Source organism: Nannospalax galili, unplaced genomic scaffold (assembly GCF_000622305.1).
Source record: "Nannospalax galili isolate Female #2095 unplaced genomic scaffold, S.galili_v1.0 scaffold517, whole genome shotgun sequence".
Taxonomy (NCBI): domain Eukaryota; kingdom Metazoa; phylum Chordata; class Mammalia; order Rodentia; family Spalacidae; genus Nannospalax; species Nannospalax galili.
In genome coordinates, this window is record NW_008340098.1 from 516,860 (window position 1) to 540,479 (window position 23,620).

A 23,620-nucleotide genomic window follows, 5' to 3' on the forward strand; every position below is an offset into this window, starting at 1 on the left:
TAAATGCTAAATCTGTTTCAGTTTTTTTGTATTCCTATTTTTTTCTTTCCTCAAGCCAAAACCATGATGCTTTCCTATTAATTTTCTGGACGTTTTACATCTGTTCATATCCTATGACATGAGTTAGTTTCTCCACCCTTACCCTGTTCACCAGGTAATATTTGTAGTGGCTACAGGGAAGATGGAGTTGAAAGGATATTTCTGAAAATGAGTGTAGAACTTAGAATCTAACCAAACCTAACTAAATAGTTTCTTTAGGGCCTGTGCTAATATTAATATGAAATCCTAAAAGCTTCTGGTGCCCCTATAAACTCTTTGCTGAAAGACCTCAACGTATTTCCCTCTCTTCTAACATCTTTCTTTCTTCTTGGTGCCTTGAAAATGATTCAGATTTTAAATAGATATGGTCAAGGGTCACCAGCTATTGCTTCTATTTAAAGCTCCTTTAGTCCCATGGGTCAGCTAGGGCCAAGGGTATTATGTGCTAGAGTGGCCTCATGAGGATCAGGCTGTTCCAAATGAGTGAGTGCCTTTACATTTGCCCCACTGTGAAGGTCTTTTGTCCTAGAACACCTGCTTCTGGCTTCCTTTCCAACTGGTTTTGGTTGAGTTGCCATGCAGTTGCCATGCAATAGTTTTTAACAAAGTCCTTTGGGTGCTTAGTATCAGTCCTACCTGGAAACAGGAGAATAAAGTCATGTTGATGTGTACACTATAACACATTTTTGTATCTAGGTACATTTTGTATCAAAGGTATAGCTGAAGTAAAAAGTAAAAATCAGTTAGCAGACATGGAACCTCTTTAATCCAGACTTTGTAACATTTATTTCACTGAATAGGAGAATTTGTATTCTGAGGATAATTAAATTTCAGAAAAAGACCACTTAAAAATAAATTCCTTGCATTAGGATTCCAAATTTCATATAAAAGGTGGGGAGCAATTGTGAACCTTTTAAATTTTTTTGGCAATGCTAAGGATTGAATCTAGAGATCCATGATTTGAATCACTTCCCCAGACCTGGAGCCGATTGATTGATTGATTGATTGATTGATTGATTGATTGATTGATTGATTGGATTGATTGGTCTTTTTGACATAGGGTCTCCCTGTAGCCACTGCTGTCCTAGATTCACTATGGAGACCAAGCTGGCCTTGAACTCACAGAGATCCACCTGCCTCTGCCTCCCAAGTGCTGGGACTAAAATTGAGTGCCACCACACCCAGGTATTGTTTTTGTTTTTTTTAATATTTATTATTTTTATTTTATGTATGTAAGTGCACCTCGGTTATACAATATGCCCACGGAGGTCAGAAGAGGGCATCGGATCCCCTGGAACTAGAGTTTCAGAGAGTTGTAGCTGCCATGTGGGTGCTAGGAATTGAACTCTAGTCCTCTGTAAGAGCAGCCAGTGCTTTTAACTGCTGAGCCACTCTCCAGCTCCTATTATTGCTATTTTTAAAACATTTATTATGTGTGTGTTTTGCCTGCATGTGTATGTGTGCCTGTGCATGTAATACCTGCACAGTCCAGTAGATGGTACCAGATACCCTGGAACTGGATTTTGAAATGGTTGTTAGGTGCCATGTGGATCCTGGGAACTGAACTTCTATCCTCTGCATGAGGAGCTAGTGCCTTGTTTTTAAAGTGAAGCTTTGATATTTAAAACATTTTTTTCTTCCCTGGGAGTGGTGGCACAGGCCTTTAATCCCTGCTGAGGTAGGAGGATCTCTGCACAATCAAGATGCCTGGTCTTCTTGGCATGTCCCAGTCTAGCCAGGGTTGCAGGGAGACTCTGTCTCAAAAACAAAACTAAAACCAAAAAACCTTTTTTCTAATTGTACATATGAACTAATTCCTTACATTAGCAAAAATGGAACATTTTGGCAAAATAATTTTAACAAATAGTATAAAACAACTATAGAAGTGTGGGAATGACATTAATAGATATAATCTGGACTAATAACTTATAATTAACCCTAGCAAAACCATGTGCTCTTGGGTCTGATGACCTGGAATCTCCTTGGCAACCTCAGTTTGGTACTCCACCCCAAAAGATAATGAATGAATGTGAGTATGCTTGAGAATTGACATATCAAATGCTGCAAGCAGTGCACCTACCTATTGGACAATGGAGTTTGGGAAAGGACAGTTGACCTTGGGTGAATGAGATATAGGGATGAAGAAGCCCTAGTCTGTGAAGATTAGCTTGAACTTTACTTCCCTAATGAAGCTGAAGAAGCCGTTTTGAATAAATTATGGGTGTGGCCTGACTGGGGACACAGTTCCATTGGCCAAAGGTAAGGAAATAGACAGCTCCATCCACAAAGGTTGAGGTGACGAGAGATCCATTGGTGCACGGGAGACAGAGGGTTCTAATAGATCACTATGGGAACTAGTATACTCCAAGTTTGGGCCCACTCTTAAAAACCTAATTTAAGAGTCAGTCTATTTGTTGAGGTGATTATGATGTTGGTGTAATAATAAGTGCCACATAGATGCCCACATTTCATGTTTGATTTTTACTATGTCACGAAATTAGAGGCCATTTTTGTTAATTAAGAGGCCTTCAATTTTTCTCAAAGCTTTTAAAACTATAATGTTTTGCTGGGCGTAGTGGAACACGCCTTTAATCCCGGCACGTGGGAGGCAGGCTAGCCTGGTCTACATAGCAAGTTCCAGGTCAGCTGGGGCTAAAGGGAGACCCTGTCTCAAAAAGACAAAGAAAAAAAAAACCCACTATAATGTTTTGAGTCACTTCCAGTTTCTCTGTTCCAGTTCTATGCCGCTCTGACCCTTATTCATCAGAGGCTCACTATGACCATTATGCAAAGTTTCTATTTTGTCTTGGGTCAACAGTGTGGGAACGAACTCTGTGAATAAATGTTAGGGTCCCCCCCATTATTTTGTTTTTAATGATGCTTTAGAAATATTTTCATGCTTTGCTTTTTGTTGGTCGGTTTTATAACTGCAGGGAAATGCCATGAAAACCTACCCCATGATATATTTTATCATTCTTCCAATTGTATATGAAAATTTAAGCAAATTAAAATTAATGTTCTTGAAGGCTTCAAGCAAAGCATTGTTAAAAAAACTAGGTGCAGTAAAAGAATATTGTAGCCTTGTATACCACACTTAGAAGCAACTATGAAGGTGCTGGATTTGGTAGTCCCTAGCTTCATACCTGCATGTAGTCCCAGGCATTGGGAAGGCAGAGGCAGGAGGAATGCAAGTTCATGGCCTATCTAGGCTGCATAGTAAATTCAAGGCCACTTTGCAAAATCCTGTTTCAGAATAAAAAGCCTTAGGGATATAGCTCAGGAGTAAGAGTGTTCACCTAGGATGTGGGATGTTCTGGGTTCAGCCCCAGTACTACAAAAAGAAAGAGGGCCGATGTTGTGTGACACTGTTCTTAATGAGACATGAACAAATGTCTATTCACCTCAGAGGTAACCAATGGCTGACCATTGGATATCACCACATCCAACTGGTGAACAATGAATTTGATCCGTGTTAGAGGAGTATAGGTAAAGGTGACTTGTAGGAACACAACTGACTCAAAGACAGCTGAATCACCAAAAGCCTACTCCAGCATGGGTGACAGTTCCATAAAAGCTGGAAAACTGGAATTTACTGCGCAACTTGCAGGCAACTCGGTGGGTTAAAGGATGTCTCTTTCAGGCAGCTTGGCTGCTCTGCTTTTTCCAGGCACCTCAGCTTATGTGAGAGTGGCTCTCAGAGGTCCTTACTGCTTATGTAAGCTTGAGAAGGAAGGATCTAGTGAATCTGGTTAGGTCAGTTGCAGGGACTTCTGAAGCCTTTGAGTTGCTTACTTCCTCAGCTTAAGGAGCTTCCCGGCAGGATGGAATGTTTCACCTCCCCTTAGAACGGTCTGTCTTAACAAGCTTCCTTCCAAGATGGAAGGTTTCATCTCAGGAAATTGCTATACAACAGCAGCAAATTGGCTTAGCTGGTAAAGGCACTTGCCAAAAGCCTGATGACCTGAGTTCAGTCACTGGAACCCACATGATGGGAGAAGAACCAGTTCCTGACAGCTGTCCTCTTGACTTCCATATGCCTGCCCTTGCTTACATGTACCCACACAGATACATACACACAAATAAATAAGTAAATAAATAAATAACACAATAACTAAAAAAAGAAACTGACTACCAAGAATTTAGCATAGCACCTGTCAGTGGCTAGATGAAAAATTAGTAAACCATCTTTGTAATGGGCTTAATTTTATTTTAAACATTGCTCTGTGGATTATTAAACCCCTTTCCTGATCCACCAGGCAGGGAAGTCATGCTCAGAGCATCACTCACATGTGTATTTCCTTTCCTTCACTGTTCCTGAAGGCTGCACTAGGAGCTGGCTTCTCTGACAAGACTCCTGCTCACACTGTCACCATGGCTTGCATCTCTTCAAACCAAGCCATGACCACAGGTATGTTTAAATGGAAGCTGAAGGTGCATGCTGATTTTCCTCCTTTGCCTCTATATGATGTTTTTAAAATAATCTTAACAGAAGTAAGTGAATTTTATGTTACTGGAAACAATAAAGGCACTGGGGCCCTTTTCCTGGAGTTGTAGAACAAAGAAGCTGTTTAGCTTGTCTGTGGCTCTTTGAATGGCTAGCTGATAACTGGGGCACAAGGACAGCAGAGAGACATCCTGGCAAGAGAAGAAGGTTGTCTGGCTTACTGTATCTCTGGCATTCAGTCAGGCCTGAGATAGGTATATGGCTAATAACAGTGGGGTTAGGTCAGGGAACTTCTGGTTTTTATCAAAAACAACAGAATTAATTGCAGGTAGCCATAAAGAGAGAAACCAGCTTCCTTACATCTTAGAGATCAGATATTTTATGTAGTAGAAATTAGTATTCTTGGGGGGAGGGGGCGGGGCACCTTTCAGTAAACTAAAGCTGAGCACACACAAAATAGGTAAGATCAGATTTAGAATACACTAAAACAAAAATAATAAAATATTTTTTTAAAAAAGAAAAGTTGAAAACTAATTACTGTAATACAAAGCTGATGATAACTGTTCCTTTTTTTTTGGCATTTATTTGTGCGTATGTGTGTGTTCGTGCCATGATGTATATGTGGAGATCAAAGAACAACTCATATGAGTTGGTTCTTTCTTCTACCACATGGGCTCTAGAGGTTGAACTCAGATCATCAGGCTTGGCAGCAAGCACCTTCACCTGCTGAGCCATCTTACCAGCCCCTTGTTACAGAGATTTGTAATCAAGAAGCTTACATTTCGTTGATTTATTTTCTATAAAGATGTTCATATACATATATTTTTTTACTCTGCAGCTGCTGGCCTGATTGCTTCTGGCCAGTGTGATGTGGTTGTGGCTGGGGGTGTTGAGTTAATGTCCGATGTTCCTATTCGTCATTCAAGGAAAATGAGAAAAATGATGCTTGATCTCAATAAAGCCAAGAGTCTGGGCCAGCGACTGTCCTTACTCTCTCAATTCAGATTGAATTTTCTATCACCTGAGGTAAGACTTGTCAACTTTGTGTAAAGACTTGAGTTTCTAGAGTATCATGAACCATAAATTATATGAGAAATAACACAGTTGTCATAGGCATAAAATATTTTCCAAAAATTGTAAGTTATTTTGATTACAGTGCAGGGTAATTATTTGGCTAAGATGGGGAGGAAATAGTGCTTATAAAAATTGAATTTGTGAGCCCTCTTTAGAGATGGGTTTGCTCACAAAGAGCTTTCCTTGTTTCTGTGTTGATAGAAGTAAACAATTTTTCTTTATTTTTTTTGAGCTGTGGTCTTACTATATAGGCTAAGCTGGGCTCAAACTAAAAATCTTTCTGCCTCAACCTCCGGAGTGCTAGGATTACAGGCATGTGTCACTGTACCCAGCTAATAAGTAGATTTCAACTTTTCTAAATAGCACCAAACAACCCTACACCTCTTATGAGTATACCTGTTCCTTGCTGTCTCCTTTCCTAGCTCCCTGCAGTGGCTGAGTTCTCTACTAATGAGACCATGGGCCACTCTGCAGACCGACTAGCTGCTGCCTTTGCTGTTTCTCGACTGGAACAGGATGAATATGCACTACGCTCTCACAGTTTGGCCAAAAAGGCCCAGGATGAAGGTCACCTTTCCGATATTGTACCCTTCAAAGTACCAGGTACCAAAGATACTTATTGGGGTGTTCTGAATTGCTTCATTTGTTCCCAAAATTTAAAAATCTTAAATGACTTTTTAATAAGTGTAATGATTATTTATAAAATACCCAGCCTTTATTTGTAAACATGGACTGAAGTTTAGATTTCTGTTGTAACACAGGTAAACTTTTAAAGAGGGTTTTGTTTTTGTTGTTGATGGTTTTTTTTGTTTGTTTGTTTGTTTTTGTTTTTTGAGACAGGGTCTCTCTGTAGCCCCAGCTGACCTGGAACTAGTTATGTAAACCAGGCTGGCCTCAATCTCACACAGATAGATTCACCTGCCTCTGCCTCCTGAGTGGTGGGATTAAAGGTATGTGCCATCATACTCAACCTGTTTAAATTTTTTAATAATATTTTTATTTATTATTTTTATTTTATGTGTATGAGTGTATTGCCTGCGTTTATGTGAATGCATCCATGTCATGCAATGCTGCAGAGGTCAGAAGAGGGCTTAGGATTCCCCTGGAACTGGAGTTAAGGACAGTTCGTAGCTGTCATGTGGGTGCTGGGAATTGAACCCCGGGTCCTCTGCAAGAGTAGTCAGTGCTCTTAACTGCTGAGCCATCTCTCCAGCCCTAACCTGTTTAATTTTTTTAAGTTACGTGTGTGTGTGTATGTGTGTGTGTGTATGTGCATGTGTGCACGCCACAGCATATATGTGGAAATCAGAGGACAACTTATAGGAGTCAGTTCTTTCCTTCTACCATATGATTCCCAGAGATCAAATGCAGGTCATCAGGCTTGATAGAAGGTTGCCTTTACCTACTGAGCCATCCTAAGGCCTTGTTTGTTTTTGAAGGATTTTGATATGTAGCTTTGACTAGCCTATTGTGGCAGTCCTTCTGCCTCAGCCTCCTAAGTGCTGGGATTACAGGCATGGTTCAGCCACTGTGCCTGGCTCATGCCTTTTTGACTGATTGTATTTAAAAAAATTTTTTTTACCAGCGTGGTGGCTCACGCCTTTAATCCCAGCACTTGGGAGGCAGAGGCAGGCAGATCTCTGTGAGTTCAAGGCCAGCTTGGTCTACATAATGAGTTCCAGGACAGCTGGGGCTACAGGGAGACCCTGCTTCAAAAAAAAAAAATTTTTTTTTTAAATAAACATCATAGATGAGTGTAGTCTTTGCATCATTTCTATCCCTCCCAGTCCCTCTCCCAACTCCTTCCATGTCCCTCCACTCCCTTTCAATTTCCTGTCCATTTCCTTGATTATTATTGTTATATATACATTTAAATAGACAGAGAGATCAATAGATATAAAATACACTGAATCCATTCAGTGGTGCTCCTGTGTACCTGTGTTTAGGACAACTTGGAGTTAGATAACCTCTCAAGGAGCTAGATCTTATTAGACTACCACACTGTAGAGATTTCATTGGTGTAGCTTCACTATCATGTCCAGAATGCCTTAAGTTGCAGCAGACATCTTTTTTAAAAAATTCTTTTGATTAGTTTGTTTTTATTTTATGTGTATGAGTGTTCTGCCTGCATATATGTAAGTACACCATATGCATGCGATGCCTGCAGAGACCAGAAGAGGGTGTTTGATCTCCTGGAACTGGAATTATGAATGATTTTTAGCCTCCATGTGGGTGCTGGAATCCAAATGCCAGTCCTCTGCAAGAGCAGTCAGTGCTGAGCCATCTTTCTAGCCCCAGCAGCAGGTATCTTGACCCTCTGGCTTTTAGATTCTTTCTGTTCTCTCTTCAGCAATGTTCCCTGAGCCTTGGGTATAGAGGTTATGTTGTAGATACATCACTTAGGACAGGGTACCTCACAGATAGGTATTGTCTACATTTGATCAGTTGTGGAACTTCATAATAGTCTCCATCTGTTGCAAAAAGAAGCTTCTTTGATGAGACATGAGAGGTACTTGTCTGTAAATATAAAGATATGTCTTTAGAGTCAGGTATGGTAGCTTTTTTTTTTTTTTTGGTCTTTTTTTGAGACAGGGTCTCCCTGTAGCCCCAGCTGTCCTGGAACTCGCTATGTAGACCAGGCTGGCCTTGAACTCACAGAGATCCACCTGCCTCTGCCTCCTGAGTGCTGGGATTAAACACATGAGTTACCTCCCTTGATGGGGACCTTAAGTTCAATTAGACAGCTGATGATTTCCCCCAAGGTGAAAATGCCACTACTACACCAATAGAGATTAGTTGCTGGGCTGGTTATTGTAGTGGTTCATGGACTTTACAACTGAATAGAGCTACTGATTGGTTTTCTCCCTTGGCAGTAGTATTTTCTGATACTATGAAAGCCATTCTTTCTCTATGCCTCAACATAATTAAGGCTATATACAACAAACACACAGCCAACATAATTCTAAATGGAGAAAACCTTGAGGCATTTCCCTTAAAATTGGGAACCAGACAAGGCTGCCCCCTCTCCCCACACCTTTGCAATATAATGCTTGAAACCCTAGCTTGAGCAATAAGACAAGAGAAGGAAATTAAGGGGGCACTAATTGGAAAAGAAGAGATCAAATTATCTCTATTTGTAGATGATATGATAATACAAGAGATCCTAAAAATTCTACCAGAAAATGATCAACACTTTCAGCAAAGTGGCTAGATATAAAATCAATTTATAAAAGACACCAGCTTTTCTACATACCAATAACAAGTAGTCAGAGAAAGAAATCATGAAAACACTCCCATTCACAGTAGCCTCAAAAAAAAAAATAAAAAAAAAAAAGTCTTCCTCAATTTCTTTCTTAAAAAATTTAAGTTTTTCTTTTAAAGTTTAATGTCTTTGATTAGTTGTTTTTTTTTTTTTTTCTTTTTCAAAATTGGCTGTAAATTTTTTAGGTTTACAGTTGAATTGTTACAGTTATACAATACTGAATTCAGTATTGTATAACTGTAACAATTCAACTGTAAACCTAAAAAATTTACAGCCAATTTTGAAAAAGAAAAAAAAAAAAAAACAACTAATCAAAGACATTAAACTTTAAATGAAAACTTTAAATCTTTGAAGAAAGAAATTGAGGAAGACTTTTTGTTTTTCATTTTTTGTTTTTTTGAGACAGGGTCTCCCTGTCGGACCCAGGACCTGGAACGTGCTATGTAAACCAGGCTGGCCTAGATCTCACAGCAATCCATCCACCTGCCTCTGCCTCTTGATTAAAGGTGTACCCCATCATGCCCAGCTCTCATGCTTATTTTAAATCCCAGATTCATATGACTTCTGTATAGATAGCTAAATTTGAATGAATATCTTAAGAAAATAAGATAGTGTTTTTTATTTTGTTCTTCTGAGAACTCTGTAGTCCTGCTGTCTGGTACTTGGTATATAGACCAAAATGACTTCAAACTCACAAGTCTTTCTGCTTTGGCCTCCAAAGTACTAGATATGCCTGACATGGCATCCTTCCTTCCTTCCTTCCTTCCTTCCTTCCTTCCTTCCTTCCTTCCTTCCTTCCGTCCTTCTTTCTTTTTTTGACTATTTATATGACTTCCTATCTTCCCTGTATATCTTAAGAGCTTTGTTTAAAATTTGATCGGGGCTGGAGAGATGGCTCAGTGGTTAAGAACATTGGTTGTTCTTACAGAAGACCGGGGTTCGAATCCCAGCACCCACATGACAGCTAACAACTGTCTGTAATTCCAGCTCCAGGGGATCCAACAGCCTCTTCTGTCCTCTGCGGGCATTGCATTACACAGGTGCATTTACCTACATGCAGGCAATATACTACACATAAAATAAAAATAAAAAATAAAATACTTTAAAAAATTTTGATCATGAGTTATGTGTGGTGGTGCATGCCTGTGATCTCAGCACTCAGGAGGGTGAGGAATAAGGATCTTGTATATGAGGCCAGTCTAAGTTACAAAGAGAAACCCTGTCTTATTGACTAAATAAAATAAAATTTGATACTGTCTTGATACCTACAAAGGCTTTGTGGGGGATAGGATATATATAGCTCAGGGGTAGATCTTGTCTGGGACACTGAAAGTCCTGAGTTGGTTTGATTTCTAGCACTGGAAAAAATTTAAAAAGTCTTCTTTTGAAGTTGATAGATACGATTTACATTTCATTTTGTTCCTTTATTTTATAAATATATTTTATTTATTATTTTTATTTTATGTGTATGCGTGTATTGTCTGCATGTAGGTGAGTGCACCTGTGTGGTGCAACGCCTGCAGAGAACAGAAGACACTGTCAGATTCCCTGGAACTGGAGTTATGGAGAGTTGTTAGCTGCCATATAGGTGTTGGTATTTGAACCCTGGTCTTCTGCAAGAACAACCAGTGTTCTTAACCGCTGAGCCATCTCTCCAGCCCCTGTTCCTTTATTTTAAAAGCACATTTCTCTGGAGAAGCTATATAACATTTTACAATTCCTCAGAGTTAAAAAGTTGGTGTTTTTATAGGAAAGGACACAGTCACCAAAGATAATGGCATCCGACCTTCCTCACTGGAGCAGATGGCCAAACTAAAACCTGCATTCATCAAACCCTATGGCACAGTGACAGCTGCAAATTCTTCTTTCCTGGTAACTGTCTATGCTATTTATGTTTAATAGTGTCATTTATATTTCTATACTCTGAATAGAAAAGCCCAAATAAAATGGATGAGATGTGGCACAGTGGTTAAGAGCATTTGCTGCTCTTGAAGAGGACCTAGGTTCAATTCCCAGCCCCCATGATGAATCACAGCTGCCTGTTACTTCAGTTCCAGGAGATCTAACTCATCTGACCTTCAGACACTAGGTACACACACGGTGCACATACATACATGTAGGCAAACATTCATGCACATAAAAATTTTTTTAGATATTTAAAAAGAAGATCAGGCATTGTGGCATACTCCCTTAATCCCAGCACTCGGGAGGCAGAGGCTTAAAGAGAGCCTAAAACAGATTTATGTGTGTGTGATTTAGAGGCTTAAAAATAAAACTCTATTTATTGTAAAGAAAATGCGTTATATATTTTTTTTAATTTATTATTTTTATTTTATGTATATGAGTGTATTGCCTGCATGTATGTAAGTGCACCCATGTTGTGCAATGCCTGCAGAGGTCAGAAGAGGGTATCAGATTCCCTGGAACTGGAATTACAGACAGTAGTTAACCATCATGTGGGTACTGGGAACTGAACCCGGGTCCTCTGCAAGAGCAGCCAGTGCTCTTAACCACTGAGCCATCTCTCTAGCCCAAAGAAAATGTTTTTAAGAAATGTTTTAAGAAAAAATTTTAAATTATTTTTGCTTATGTGTGTGAATGATATATCTGCATTTATGTAAAAGTGTACCCATGTCGTGTGAGAACCTTTTTTTTTTTTTTAGTGAAAAATCAAGCTGGGGACTGGAGAGATGGCTCACTGTTTAAGGGTGTATACTACTTTTGCAGAGAACCAGGGTTCGATTCTCAGCACTCATCTCAAGAGGCTTACAACCACCTGTAATTCCAGCTCCAGGGTGATCTGATGCCTCTGGTCTCTGCAGAGACATGTATTTATGTATATTGATTCTGCCCATGCTTTATGATGTGGTTTCTCTTTTTCATTATCTTGGGTCTTGTCTCTAAGATACAGTCTATCAGCTCAATGTTTCTTTTACAGTGTAACTGCTTGAATTATAGGCATGAGCCACCACACCCAGCTTTGAACATACTACTAATGTAATATCTATAAACCATTTTTTATGTACAGTCACCTGTTCCTAGACCTGATGGCTACCCTGCTGGTGGCTGCATACTCTTTTCAGATTTGCTAAGTTGCAAAAATGTATGATAGAATGTGATAAAACTTGTTTTGATTTTGTATGCTGTATGGAATAGTTTCCTTTCTTTGGAATCATGGAGGAAGTTATTTTGTTGGAAGTAATAGAAAGGACTTAAAAAAACAGAAATACCCCTATCTTGCAATTTCTTGATTATTATTTGGGATAAAAACATTTGAGGTGTGTTCAAAGTGTTGTCAAGCCAAGCCATGGTCCTGATGTTCTCATTTACCTACCTGTTCTTCTCCCAGTGGTTTACCTGTCGGGTAAAATCACCCAAAAGCCATGGACAGGAAGCAACAGAAACAACACAGAAAATGTGAAAAATAAATAAGAGATTGTGTTAATTCATAAAATGTTTCATTTTCTATGCCAGAAGCAAAAACCTTAGGCTTAAATCTATTATGGATACATATTTCTAAAGTTACCTCTTCGTGTATTGTATTTTGATGTTATGGTACTTTTTGAACAGTCCCTACAACCAAAAGTGGCTCAATGTATGTTGAATTGTGATTTAATGATGGCTATAGTAAAGTGAGTTTGTTATATAGAATCTCTGTGTATGTATGTTAGCGGACTCATGAACAGACTTAGGAGCTGGCTACAAGGACACCTCCAGATAGATTAGCAAATTTAACATCATTGTTCTGTTACCATTTCAGACTGATGGTGCTTCTGCAATGCTGATTATGTCAGAAGACAAAGCTCTGGCCATGGGTTATAAACCAAAGGCATATCTGAGGTAAAGTAAATAGTCTGGTGAATTGCCTGTGTGATTTCTTTATTACTGGAGCTAACCCCTCTGTTTTTTGCCTAGGGATTTTATATATGTGTCCCAGGATCCAAAAGATCAGCTTTTACTCGGGTAGGTAGCAGTGTAAAATCACTAGATTTCAGCTAAAAGTGTTTGAATTTTTTATTATATTTATTTATTTATCTGTATGTGTGTGTGTGTGCACACATGTGTAATGGTGTCTCAATGGGATGGGTGTGCAGGTCAGAGTACAACGTAGGTTGTTCTCTCCTTTTACCATGTGGTCCCAGAGATTAAACTCAGGTCCTACTGAGCCATCTTACTGGCCTTCAATCAAAAGTATTTGATTTCCCACAATATTTGTACAAATTTGAAAGTATGTTAAGCACTGAGTTGGTTTATGTGATGGTTAAAAAAATGTAGCTGGGGGCCTGGAGAGATGGCTCAGCGGTTAAGAGCCCTGACTGCTCTTGCAAAGGACCCGGGTTCAATTCCCAGTATCCACATGGCGGCTATGAACCGTCATTAACTCCAGTTCCAGGGGAATTCAATGCCCTCTTCTGACCTCTGCAGTATTGCACAACATGGGTGTACTCACATGCATGCAGGCAATACACTCATACACATAAAATAAAAATAATAAATAAAATACTAAAAAAAACCACCACCACCACCACCAACAACAACAAAAAAACGTAGCTGGGCATGTGTTGCACAGCTGTAATCCCAGCACTCAGGAGGCAGACATAAGCAGATCTCTTTGAGTTTGAGGCCAATCTGGTTTATCTTAGAGAGTTTCAAGTTGTCAGGGCTGCATAGTGACACCCTGTCTCAAAAAAAAATTGTAATAACAATCCCTTTTTTTTTACATTAAATTCTTTGAATCATTTTACAGTTTTGGATTATTTTACATTTTTCTCACAATTTCTTTACTCTTAATTGTTATACGTATATAATTTCGTATTAAAATGTAGTAAGCGTTTTTTCCCATATTATTACCCACTGTGCTATATAATCATCACCTCCTCCTTTCTCTTCCTTTCCTTCCTCTTCTTTTTCCTCTTCCTCTTCCTCTTGTTGTTCCTGGGTATTGAACCCCATATACTAGACAAACACTCTACCACTGAGCTCCATCCCTAGCCTACACAATCTTAACAGCATTTCTTGCTTTCATAAAAGCCTTCTGATATTTAGATTCTCGCTCCTTCCTTCACTTGCTCCATTATGAGACCTTGAGATAGCTGAGCCCTTTCCCATGCCTTTGCCCTTTTGAATTCTGTTCCTTTTCTCTTTACATTGTCTTTGTCCCTCATTGTTTGCTTGTTTATCTATTCTCCAGTTCTACAGTACAGTGAGGACAGAGGGCATGTCTTTTCAGCTCCTGTTGTATCCCCAATAATTAATTAGTATTTGTATAGTAAAATAAATGAATAAGTAGAAAACTTAGTTTGGAGAATATCAAGAAATGCTTTGGTTAAAATTTAAAATTTTAAGATACTACTACTTTTCTTTTTTCAGACCAACATATGCTACTCCAAAAGTTCTAGAAAAGGCAGGATTAACCATGAATGATATTGATGCTTTTGAATTTCATGAAGCCTTCTCAGTAAGTCATTTACTAGACAAACCTGAAGGGAGTGTAGTCATTGAAAATACATATGTGGCTGTGTTGATGGGGATTGGGGCTTTTAGATACTGAACTTCATTGTGTGGAGGCCTAGGTTAGAGAATCAGGGGCTACACCTATGTGTTGAAAATATAGCTTTGGAGGCTATTTTTTGGCAGCCCATTGTAAGTTATTTCTTCTTTAGGACATTTTCACTAAAAACTGATGTAAAGATTTGCTTAACTTTAAAGTTACATAAATCATGCCTTAAACAAAGCCCAGAGGAGTATTAATAACAGTCTTGAATTATTGTCTCTCCTAGGGTCAAATTTTGGCTAACTTTAAAGCCATGGATTCTGATTGGTTTGCGCAAAACTACATGGGTAGGAAAATCAAGGTAAGTTTCTGAAAAATAATAATGCTTGAATTTCCAAGGCACATTAATATTTTGAACATAGTTCCAGTTAATAAGACTATAAAGAGGAAAAGCTTATTCTCTACTTTTTTTCTGATGTGTACTTGGTTGAACTTAGAGTCTCATGTTTGCGAGGCAAGTGCTCTTTCACTGATGTACAGCCTCAGCTCAGTTTATTTCTTATTTGTTTTTTTTGTTTTATTTTAAAGAATATTTTATTTATTATTTTTATTTTATGTGTATGAGTATATTGCCTGCATACATGTAAGTGCACCTGTGTTGTGCAATGTCCAAAGAAGTCAGAAGAGGGCATCGGATTCCCTGGAATTGGAGTTAAATACAGTTGTTAGCCACCATGTGGGTGCTGGGAATCAAACCCGGGTCCTCCACAAGCCCCCATTTTTTTGGTTTTTTGAGATAGGGTCTCTCTGTAGCCCCAGCTGGCCTGGAACTCACTGTTTAGCCCAGGCTGGCCTTCATCTCACAGAGCCTGCCTTGAGTGCTGGGACTAACGGTATGCACCACCATGCCTAGCTTTCAGTTTATTTCTTAATTTAAAAATAATTCCTGGGAGCCGAGTGTGGTGGCGCATGCCTTTAATCCCAGCACTCAGGAGGCAGAGGCAGGCGGATCTCTGTGAGTTCAAGGCCAGCCTGGTCTACATAGTGAGTTCCAGGCCAGCTGGGGCTACAGGGAGACCCTGTCTCAAAAAGACCAAAAAAAAAAAAAAAATTCCTGGGATCTGGTGAGATGGCTCAATGGTTAAGAGTACTGACTGCTCTTGCAGAGGACCCAGGTTCAATTCCTAGCACTCACATGGTGGCTAACAACTGTCCATAACTTCAGTTCCAGGGGATCCAACACAACACCCTCTTCTCACTTCCGTGGGCATTTGCATGGCATGGGTGCACTTACATACATGCAGGCAATACACTCATACACATAAAACTAATAAAATATTTAAAAAATAATTCCTGAAAATTCTTTCTGAAAATAGTAAATTTTATACTGTTCTTTGCTCTTTGCATTCAGATGCACTATACTTACTTGTAATATGTCTAATGTTAGTTATTTTCCTCTCTTGTTTATTTCCATTATGAAAAGCCTGATTTGATTCATCTTAAATAAAATTGCCTTTACTTCAGTCTTTATTTTTGTTTAAATCAGGTTGGATCACCTCCTCTGGAGAAATTTAATGTCTGGGGTGGATCGCTGTCTCTGGGGCACCCTTTTGGAGCCACTGGCTGCCGGTTGGTCATGGCAGCTGCCAACAGATTGCGTAAGGATGGAGGCCAGTATGCCTTAGTGGCTGCCTGTGCAGCTGGAGGGCAGGTATGTCACAGAAGCATCATCAGGGCCTCCTGCATCCCAAGAATGTTTGTTTTGTTTTGTTTGAAGTATTCAGAAAGCAGTATTTCTGATGTCAGACAACAGAAAAAAAAAAACAGTTTACTTTTGGGAGACGGAGGAGTAAGACTTTTATTCTGATAATACATTGAAAGGAAGGTGCTGTTTAAATCTGTTATTTTTGCCCTTTAAAATGATGTTCACAGGCAGAATACCTGGTACATTAATGAGATAGCGAGTTTTTCCTGCCTGGAATCCTGCCTATGGGTGCAGAACTGCCTAGCTATAGCCATGTAGTCTGTGAGTTGCCCACTTCACTGAATTCTTCAGGAAAGCATAATTTCCCTTTTACTTCTTCATGCCTTTCCCTTTCTTACTAAACATGCTTTCTTTAAGACTTTGGGCTGCCCCTAGCATCTTGTATTTCTTTGCTTTTTCTCTAAAGCTTCCTTCTCCCAGCCATGTGGTTGCCAGTCAGCCATGTGTCTGACCTCCCAGGCAGGCTCTATGGCTTTCTTTCTTTCTTCCTATTGTTTACCTCCTTGAGGCAGCTGCCAAGATTACCAGCTCACCTACCCTGAGGATTTCTTTTTCTTTAAAATTCAAATTGTAAAAGCTTAAAAAAAATAGTAATTTCGCAAGGCCTGGTGTGGTGGTGTATTCCCAGCACTGGGGAGGCTGAGACAGGCAGATCTCTGTAAATTCAAGGCCAGCTTGGTTTATGTAGTCGAGTTCCAGGCCAACCAGGGCTACATAGTGAGACGCTTTCTCAGATCTTGCCCCTTCCCCCCAAAAAGTTGTCGCTGGAACTGTTAGCTCAGTGATAGACTGGCCTAGCATGTTTGAAGCCCTTGGTTAAATCCTCAGTACCACACTGGGGGTAGGGGGGTGGGGGGTAAACTTGTTTTTGAGAACTCAATCATAAGTTAATTGGGGAATTAACTTATCTGTGGATACTTAATTGCTCAACTGCGGAAATTATTTTTCTGACAAATGTTTTCCTCTCTACCTCACCCATATTATAGACCCAACATCCTATATGCTATAGCGTTTCACTGGAAATAAAATTCAAAAGGAAGATTTGATTGTATTCTTTATTTTTTTAACTTCTGATGTGAATCGATTGTGTTATAGACACTTTATGTTACTTATCAAGATAAATAAGCTATTTAAAAGTGTAAAATTTTGTCATAGTCATACGACCCTGAATGTACTGGATCTCCTCTAAAAGTGATTCTAAAGAATCATTTAAGTCTTTGTAGACAGTTTTTCTTTAGAGACTTTGAAGAAATAAAGGTCATTTATTTATAAGTTGAAACAGTTTTTGTTTCATGATCAGAAGCTTTTTGGTAGTGCTGGAGATTGAACCCAGGGCTTCACACATGCTAGGCAGGTGCTCTACAGATGATATATTCCCCTAACCCAGAAATGTTTTTCATTTGTGTCACTTTCCTATAGAAAACCTTGCTCATTTAGGGTAGAGCCCTGGCCATTATCTCTGCCCGGTCCCACAAGGGAGATGGTTCATATACGGCATTGTATATAGCTTGTAGTCCACACGTGCTTCCTTTGATCTGAGTGTAAATTTTTTTTTTTAATCTTTTTGAAGCAGGGTCTCCCTGTAGCCCCAGCTGTCCTGGAACTCACTATGTAGACCAGGCTGGCCTTGAACTCATAGAGATCCACCTCCCTCTGCCTCCCAAGTGCTGGGACTACAGGCGTGTGTCACCACACCTGGCCTGAGTGTAATTTTTTATTATCTAGCATGTAAGATGCTTTTGTAGATGAATGAAGAATAGTCAGTACTTTTTTCTAAAAGTTTATAGTATAGGGAGGAGTAAGGAGTTGATGTATCTGAGGAACTATATTTTAAACTTGACTGTTAATTTTCTGAAAAATATTGTATTATTTTTATTTTATGTGTATGAGTGTATTGTTTGCACATATGTAAGTACACCCTTGTTGTACAGTGCCCATGGAGGTCAGAAGAGGGCGTTGGATCCCCTGGAACTGGAGTTACTGATGATTGTCAGCTGCCATGTGGGTGCTGGGAATTGAACCCAGGTCCTCTGCAAGAGGAGCCAGTGTTCTTAACCACTGAGCAATCTCTCCAGCCTCATTGACTGTTAACTTTTTAACTTAGTTTTATTTCATTGAGGTGACTGAGTTATACCAACATAATTAGGAAGTCAGAGTAAAAATTCTTTATGGTGCATGCCTTTAATCATAGTACTTGGGAGGCTGAGGCAAGTGGATCTCTGAGATTGAGGCCAGCCCAGTCTACATAGTTCCAGGCCAGCTGGGGCTACAGGAAACCCTATCTCAAAAAAAAAAAAAAAAAAAAAAACCTTAAAAAACAAAATTGTTATGGTGAATCTAGAGATCTAGAGCAGGGTTTTTCAGCTTTGGCATTGTTTTGTGCCAGATAATTCGTCGGGTTGTGCACTGTAGGATCTTTATCATAGCCTCTACCTACTAGATTCCAGTAGCAATAACTCCTTCCCCATCCCCACCATAGCCCATATATGTGCACACAGTTGAAGCAACCAGAAATACTTTCAGACATTGCCAAATGTCCTCTGGAAAGAGTGGGAGGCAAAAACCTCTCCTGGTTAAAAACCACTAAGATCCTTTTATAACATGAAAATAGTACATTTTAAGTAAAGCTGGAGGAATATTCTGCTTTTGGATCACTTCCCGGTCAGTCACACTTTTCCTTCTCTGCTCCTTTTGTTTGCTTATGTCAAGGTTAACTTCTTATTTTGAAGTACAATATATGTACTAAATTGAAGAATAAGACTGTGTAGCTTTTATTTTGGAGGCAGGGTCTGCCTTCAGACTCACCAGAGATCCACCAGAGTGCTAGGATTAAAGGTCTGCACCACCATTCCTGGTACTATGTAGCAAATCTTTAAACCAAGAGTGTTGAACTTGGTATCTTATAAATAATACTTTTTAAGTACATATTTGCAGGAATTGAATTGACCCTAGAAATGGGAAGTTTCATTAGGCTGTTTGCTGGCAGTTCAAAGGTTAAGATGACTGTATTTATCAGGAAATCATTAAATGTTTTTGGGAGGTTTAAACTTGAATCATAACTAGAACCTAGCATTGGGCAGGATGCTACAGAAGGGACAGTCTTTTTTCTTATCATTATGGCCCCTTAGTTCATTCTTTAATCAGAGGACAGTGAAAAATGGCAAAGGTCAGGCATTGGAATCATTAGATCTGTTTTCATCTTTGGCCTTCCTCAACAGCTTTGTGATTTGATTGAGACACTTTTCAAATCCTATTTGACCTAAGGATGAGGGCCCAGTAGTAGATTGCTTGCCTAGCACGCTTGAGGCTCTGGGCTTGTTCCTCAGCACCACAGAAAATAAAATAAAATAAAATGAAAGCAACTATTTATAACATCTACAAGGACTCAGACTCTATATTAGACTAAGTCTGATTCATATATGTATCCATATGTATATGTGTGTATAGTATCTAATTTAATGTTTATGAAAACTTTCTGAAGTAGGCATCATAAACTCCATTTTATAAAGGAAACTAGAGCTTAGAATGGCTACTAATTTTCTCATGATTACACTGTGGCTAAATGGCAGATTCAGGACCAAACTTCAAAGATTCTGTTTTTACACTGTTCTCTTGCCTCCATACTGGCTGAATTTTCATTGGTCTAACTGAACTTTTTTTTCTTTTACAGGGTCATGCAATGATAGTGGAAGCTTATCCAAAATGATTGCTTTGAGGAGGCGACCTGATTTCTGTGCAGCATTCACTCACACTGGGCAATGCCATTTCAATGCACTACTAAGTGACACCTATAGTTCCTAGCTCCTCTTAGGAAAACAACATTTGTGGCCTTCTGTTAAATACTTTACAATCACGCCTTGCCAGTGTTCTGAGCTTTTCAATAGTCACAGCTTATATACTTTTGGGGGATTTCTAAGTTACAGACTATCACACAGATATATGTAAGCAGTTGTTGATCTCTTTTTTCATAAAGGCTAATGAGTGGTTACAGTTTGGAAAGAGGTTAGCTAAGGTTTGGAATCATCTTTGTAACATTTACAGACTCTTCCTTTCCTATCTGTGTCATAGAGATAATTGTTTTTCTCTAAAATATAAACCAATGTGCCTCAATTAACTCATTATGGAAAAAAATAATAATTAAGCATCACTGAAAACTGAAATGTTTAGAGACATAAATACCATGGTGGTTAACCTTAATAAAGTAGAGAAATATTGAAGAAATGTACCTTATCTTCATTAGTGGGAAAAGGTGGTTCTTTTGACTTAAGGGCAGATTTTGCCTGCAGTTGCTCATTCAGAACTTCTGTTTCAGTTTACTGTGAAACTGCTAGGAACTTAAGTGCTATCCTGCCTTACTACATTTCCCCCCTTTGCTTGATTGAAGTAAATTGATTCCATTGTTTGCAGATCTTCTCTTTGCCAGGATTGGTATGAAATGTCAAGCATATTTTATTTTGGCCAACTGTTATAAACCCTCTCATATTTTTTTGACAACTGTGCTGCATAAATCACATTTATAGTGTAGCTTTGAAGAAGTAAAAGCTTCAGTTATGGCCATTTGTTTGAATGTTGCTCAAATGTATGACTGTTACTACCAGAATCACCCTGTAGTTCAGGGACTTTAGGCAAGGTGCTGACTACTGACCTCTGAAAAAGATGCTTGAGAGTCCCACCATCATCTTTCCCTTGGTTTCCTTGGTAAATTAAAGTGTGTGTGTATGTGTGTGTGTGTATTGTTTGTATTTACCATGCATTATGCAATAGAAACAGACTTTGAGGATAATCAGCCTGTCACAATGAAAAGGTACAAGGATTTTCTCACAGAGCTAAAGGATTTCTCAACATCTCAGCAACCTTGGGGAAATGCTGTCTTGGAATCAAGGAATGCAGGAGCCCACTAACCAAGCCTTAAAAGCAGTTTAACTTTTTCAGAGCTATTTAAATATAATAGTTACCATGTGAAAGTTAATTTTACTTTGTGAGTTAGAAAGACAAAAGATCTTAAGTTGGGGAAAATGCCATTCATCAAAAGCAGTTTCTTGGGCTGGCCACATGGCTCAATGGGTGAAGGTGCTGCACACCAAGCCTGATGACCTGGGACCCACCATGGTGAAAGAAGAGAACCAATTCCCACAAGTTGTCCTCTGCCCTCCACATTCATACAATGACATGCACACACATAAAAAATTATTTTTTTAAAAAAACTGTCCCAGCAGGGTGTGGTGGCGTATGCCTGTAATCCCAGCACTCAGGAGGCAGAGGCAGGCGGATCTCTGTGAGTTCCAGGACAGCTGGGGCTACAGGGAGACCCTGTCTCAAAAAAACCAAAAAAAAAAAAAAAAAACAGCTGTCCCAACCTAAAAGTCATCAATAGAAATAAAACAAGGCATTCTACAGGTATATCATGTATAAAAAGGATAATTATTATTATTCCCTAATGGCCAGACTAATAAATAAACGAGATTAATTTTACAGTAATTGATGTAACCACCAGTGCTGTACCACAACTATTTGTTTTAAAATACTCTTTTTTTTCTTTTGGTCATTTTGAGACAGGGTTTTCCTGTAGCCCCAGCTGGCCTGGAACTCACTTTGTAGACCAGGCTGGCCCGGAACTCACAGAGATCCAGCTGCCTCTGCCTCCTCAGTGCTGGCCTCAAAGGCGTGTATCATCACACCTGGCAATATTTTATTGTGTAATAGAAATTTGCTAAGAGCAGCTAGCTTTTAGGTGTGATTACAGCACACACACAACACACACACGTATGTGTACTGGCTATGTGAGATGCTAGATACATTAACTTGATTTTAGTAATCATTTCAATACATATATGCCCATATATATCAAAACATGTAAACCTTAAATATATGTAAAAAATGTTAACTCTAAAAATTTCAAACAAGGGGCTGGAGAGATGGCTCAGCAGTTAAAAGCACTGGCTGCTCTTGAAGACCCAGGTTCAAATCCCAGCACCCACATGGCGGCTAACAACTGTCTATAACTCCAGTTCTAGGTGATCTGACACCCTCTTCTGTCCTCTGTGAGCACTGCATGACACAGGTACACTTACACACGTGCAGGCATAACACTCATAAACAAAATTTTTTTAAAAACAATATAAAGAAGGGGAAAATTAAAAACGAAGTGCAAATATCCACTGTTAACATTTTTATATCTCTCCTTCTCAAGGTATATTTGTACAAAATTACATAGTATAATGCTGCCTGGGAGCCTTTGTTTGCTAGCTCTGTAGCCTAAACAATTCTCCATGTTACTGACCACACAGCAGACCTGCATATGGACACATCCTAACTGTTCTTGCCAGATGCCTGAGAGGTCAGGTGTGCTGACATTGGAATGCACGGCCTTTGAACTTTCATCTGCTCATTTGTCCATTTACCTTAGAAATGGAATTACTTTTAAATGTGTTTTCTTCTGCTTGTCTCCAGAGCCTTTTATTTTTAATATTTTATTTTTATTTTGTGTATGAGTATATTGCCTGCATGTATGTGAGTGCACCCATGTCATGCAATGCCACAGAGATCAGAGGAGGGCTTCAGATTCCCCTGAACTGGAGTTAAGGACAGTTTGTAGCTGCCCTGTGGGTGCCGGGGATCGAACCTGGGTCCTCTGCAAGAGCAGTCAGTGCTCTTAACCGCTGAGCCATCTCTCCAGCCCCACCAGAGCCTTCTTTTATGAAATGTTTATTAAATGGAGAGAGCCAATGAAGGCTTAATGTTCTCTCATCTACAGTTCTAAAATGGGCTTTTACCAGTACAGCATGCATTGAGTATGTGCAACTGAGAAAGAAGAGGCACCTCTGTCTACCAAAGCACACTCAGGAAGGGAGTCTCCTCTGCACCTAAAGGAAAAGTATATTGCTTGCATTTATATTTAAAATTTTTATAATGTTTGTTTATTTTGTCAGGCAGGGCATGTGCATGCACAGCACCTTGTGTGGAGGTCAGAGGACAACTTTTGGGAATCGGTTCTCTCCACCTTTTCAGGGGTTCCCGTGATTGAACCGAGGTCGTCAGGCTTGCATGGCAAGCACTTTTATTTGCTGAGCTATCTCCCTGTTCCTCCATTTTTAACAGAAAATGTACCCATCCTATTTTATAAAGTATCCATAGTTATTTTTTTTTTAATTTTATGTGTATGTGTGTATTGCCTGTGTGTAGATAAGTGCACCCATGTCATGCAATGCCTGCAGAGGACAGAAGAGACTGTTGGATCCCCTGGAATGGACAGTTGTTAGCTGCCATGTGGGTGCTGGGATTCAAACCCGGGTCTTCTGCAAGAACAGTCAGTGTTCTTAACCACTATGCTATCTCTCCAGCCCCACCATAGTGTAATTTTAAAAGACTGACCATCAGGAACTTTTCATTGAACTTGTTTAACACTTTTGCAAAAGCTTGTTACCCTCTTCTGAACTCTATTAATTCAGCCAGATGTCCTGGTGTCCTGTATCTCATCCTAGCTTACCCCTGTCACCTTCAAATATCAGTACTTGTCATTTTTCCTTATGTCTTGTCATCTTG

The 23,620-nt window shown here is 39.3% G+C and overlaps 1 protein-coding gene across 1 annotated transcript in view; it reads left to right on the forward strand.

Moving 5' to 3' along the window:
• Nucleotides 1-20,295, forward strand: part of Hadhb (hydroxyacyl-CoA dehydrogenase trifunctional multienzyme complex subunit beta) — a 45,655-nt gene extending 25,360 nt beyond the window's left edge. The window contains exons 7-16 of the mRNA XM_008834997.3: nt 4,360-4,447; nt 5,322-5,509; nt 5,980-6,160; nt 10,570-10,691; nt 12,580-12,659; nt 12,735-12,782; nt 14,190-14,277; nt 14,600-14,674; nt 15,860-16,024; nt 19,749-20,295. Coding sequence (XP_008833219.1) covers nt 4,360-4,447; nt 5,322-5,509; nt 5,980-6,160; nt 10,570-10,691; nt 12,580-12,659; nt 12,735-12,782; nt 14,190-14,277; nt 14,600-14,674; nt 15,860-16,024; nt 19,749-19,784 — 1,071 coding nt within the window. The 3' untranslated portion in view covers nt 19,785-20,295. The remainder of the gene's footprint in view (nt 1-4,359; nt 4,448-5,321; nt 5,510-5,979; nt 6,161-10,569; nt 10,692-12,579; nt 12,660-12,734; nt 12,783-14,189; nt 14,278-14,599; nt 14,675-15,859; nt 16,025-19,748) is intronic.
• The last annotated feature ends 3,325 nt before the right edge of the window (nt 20,296-23,620 follow it).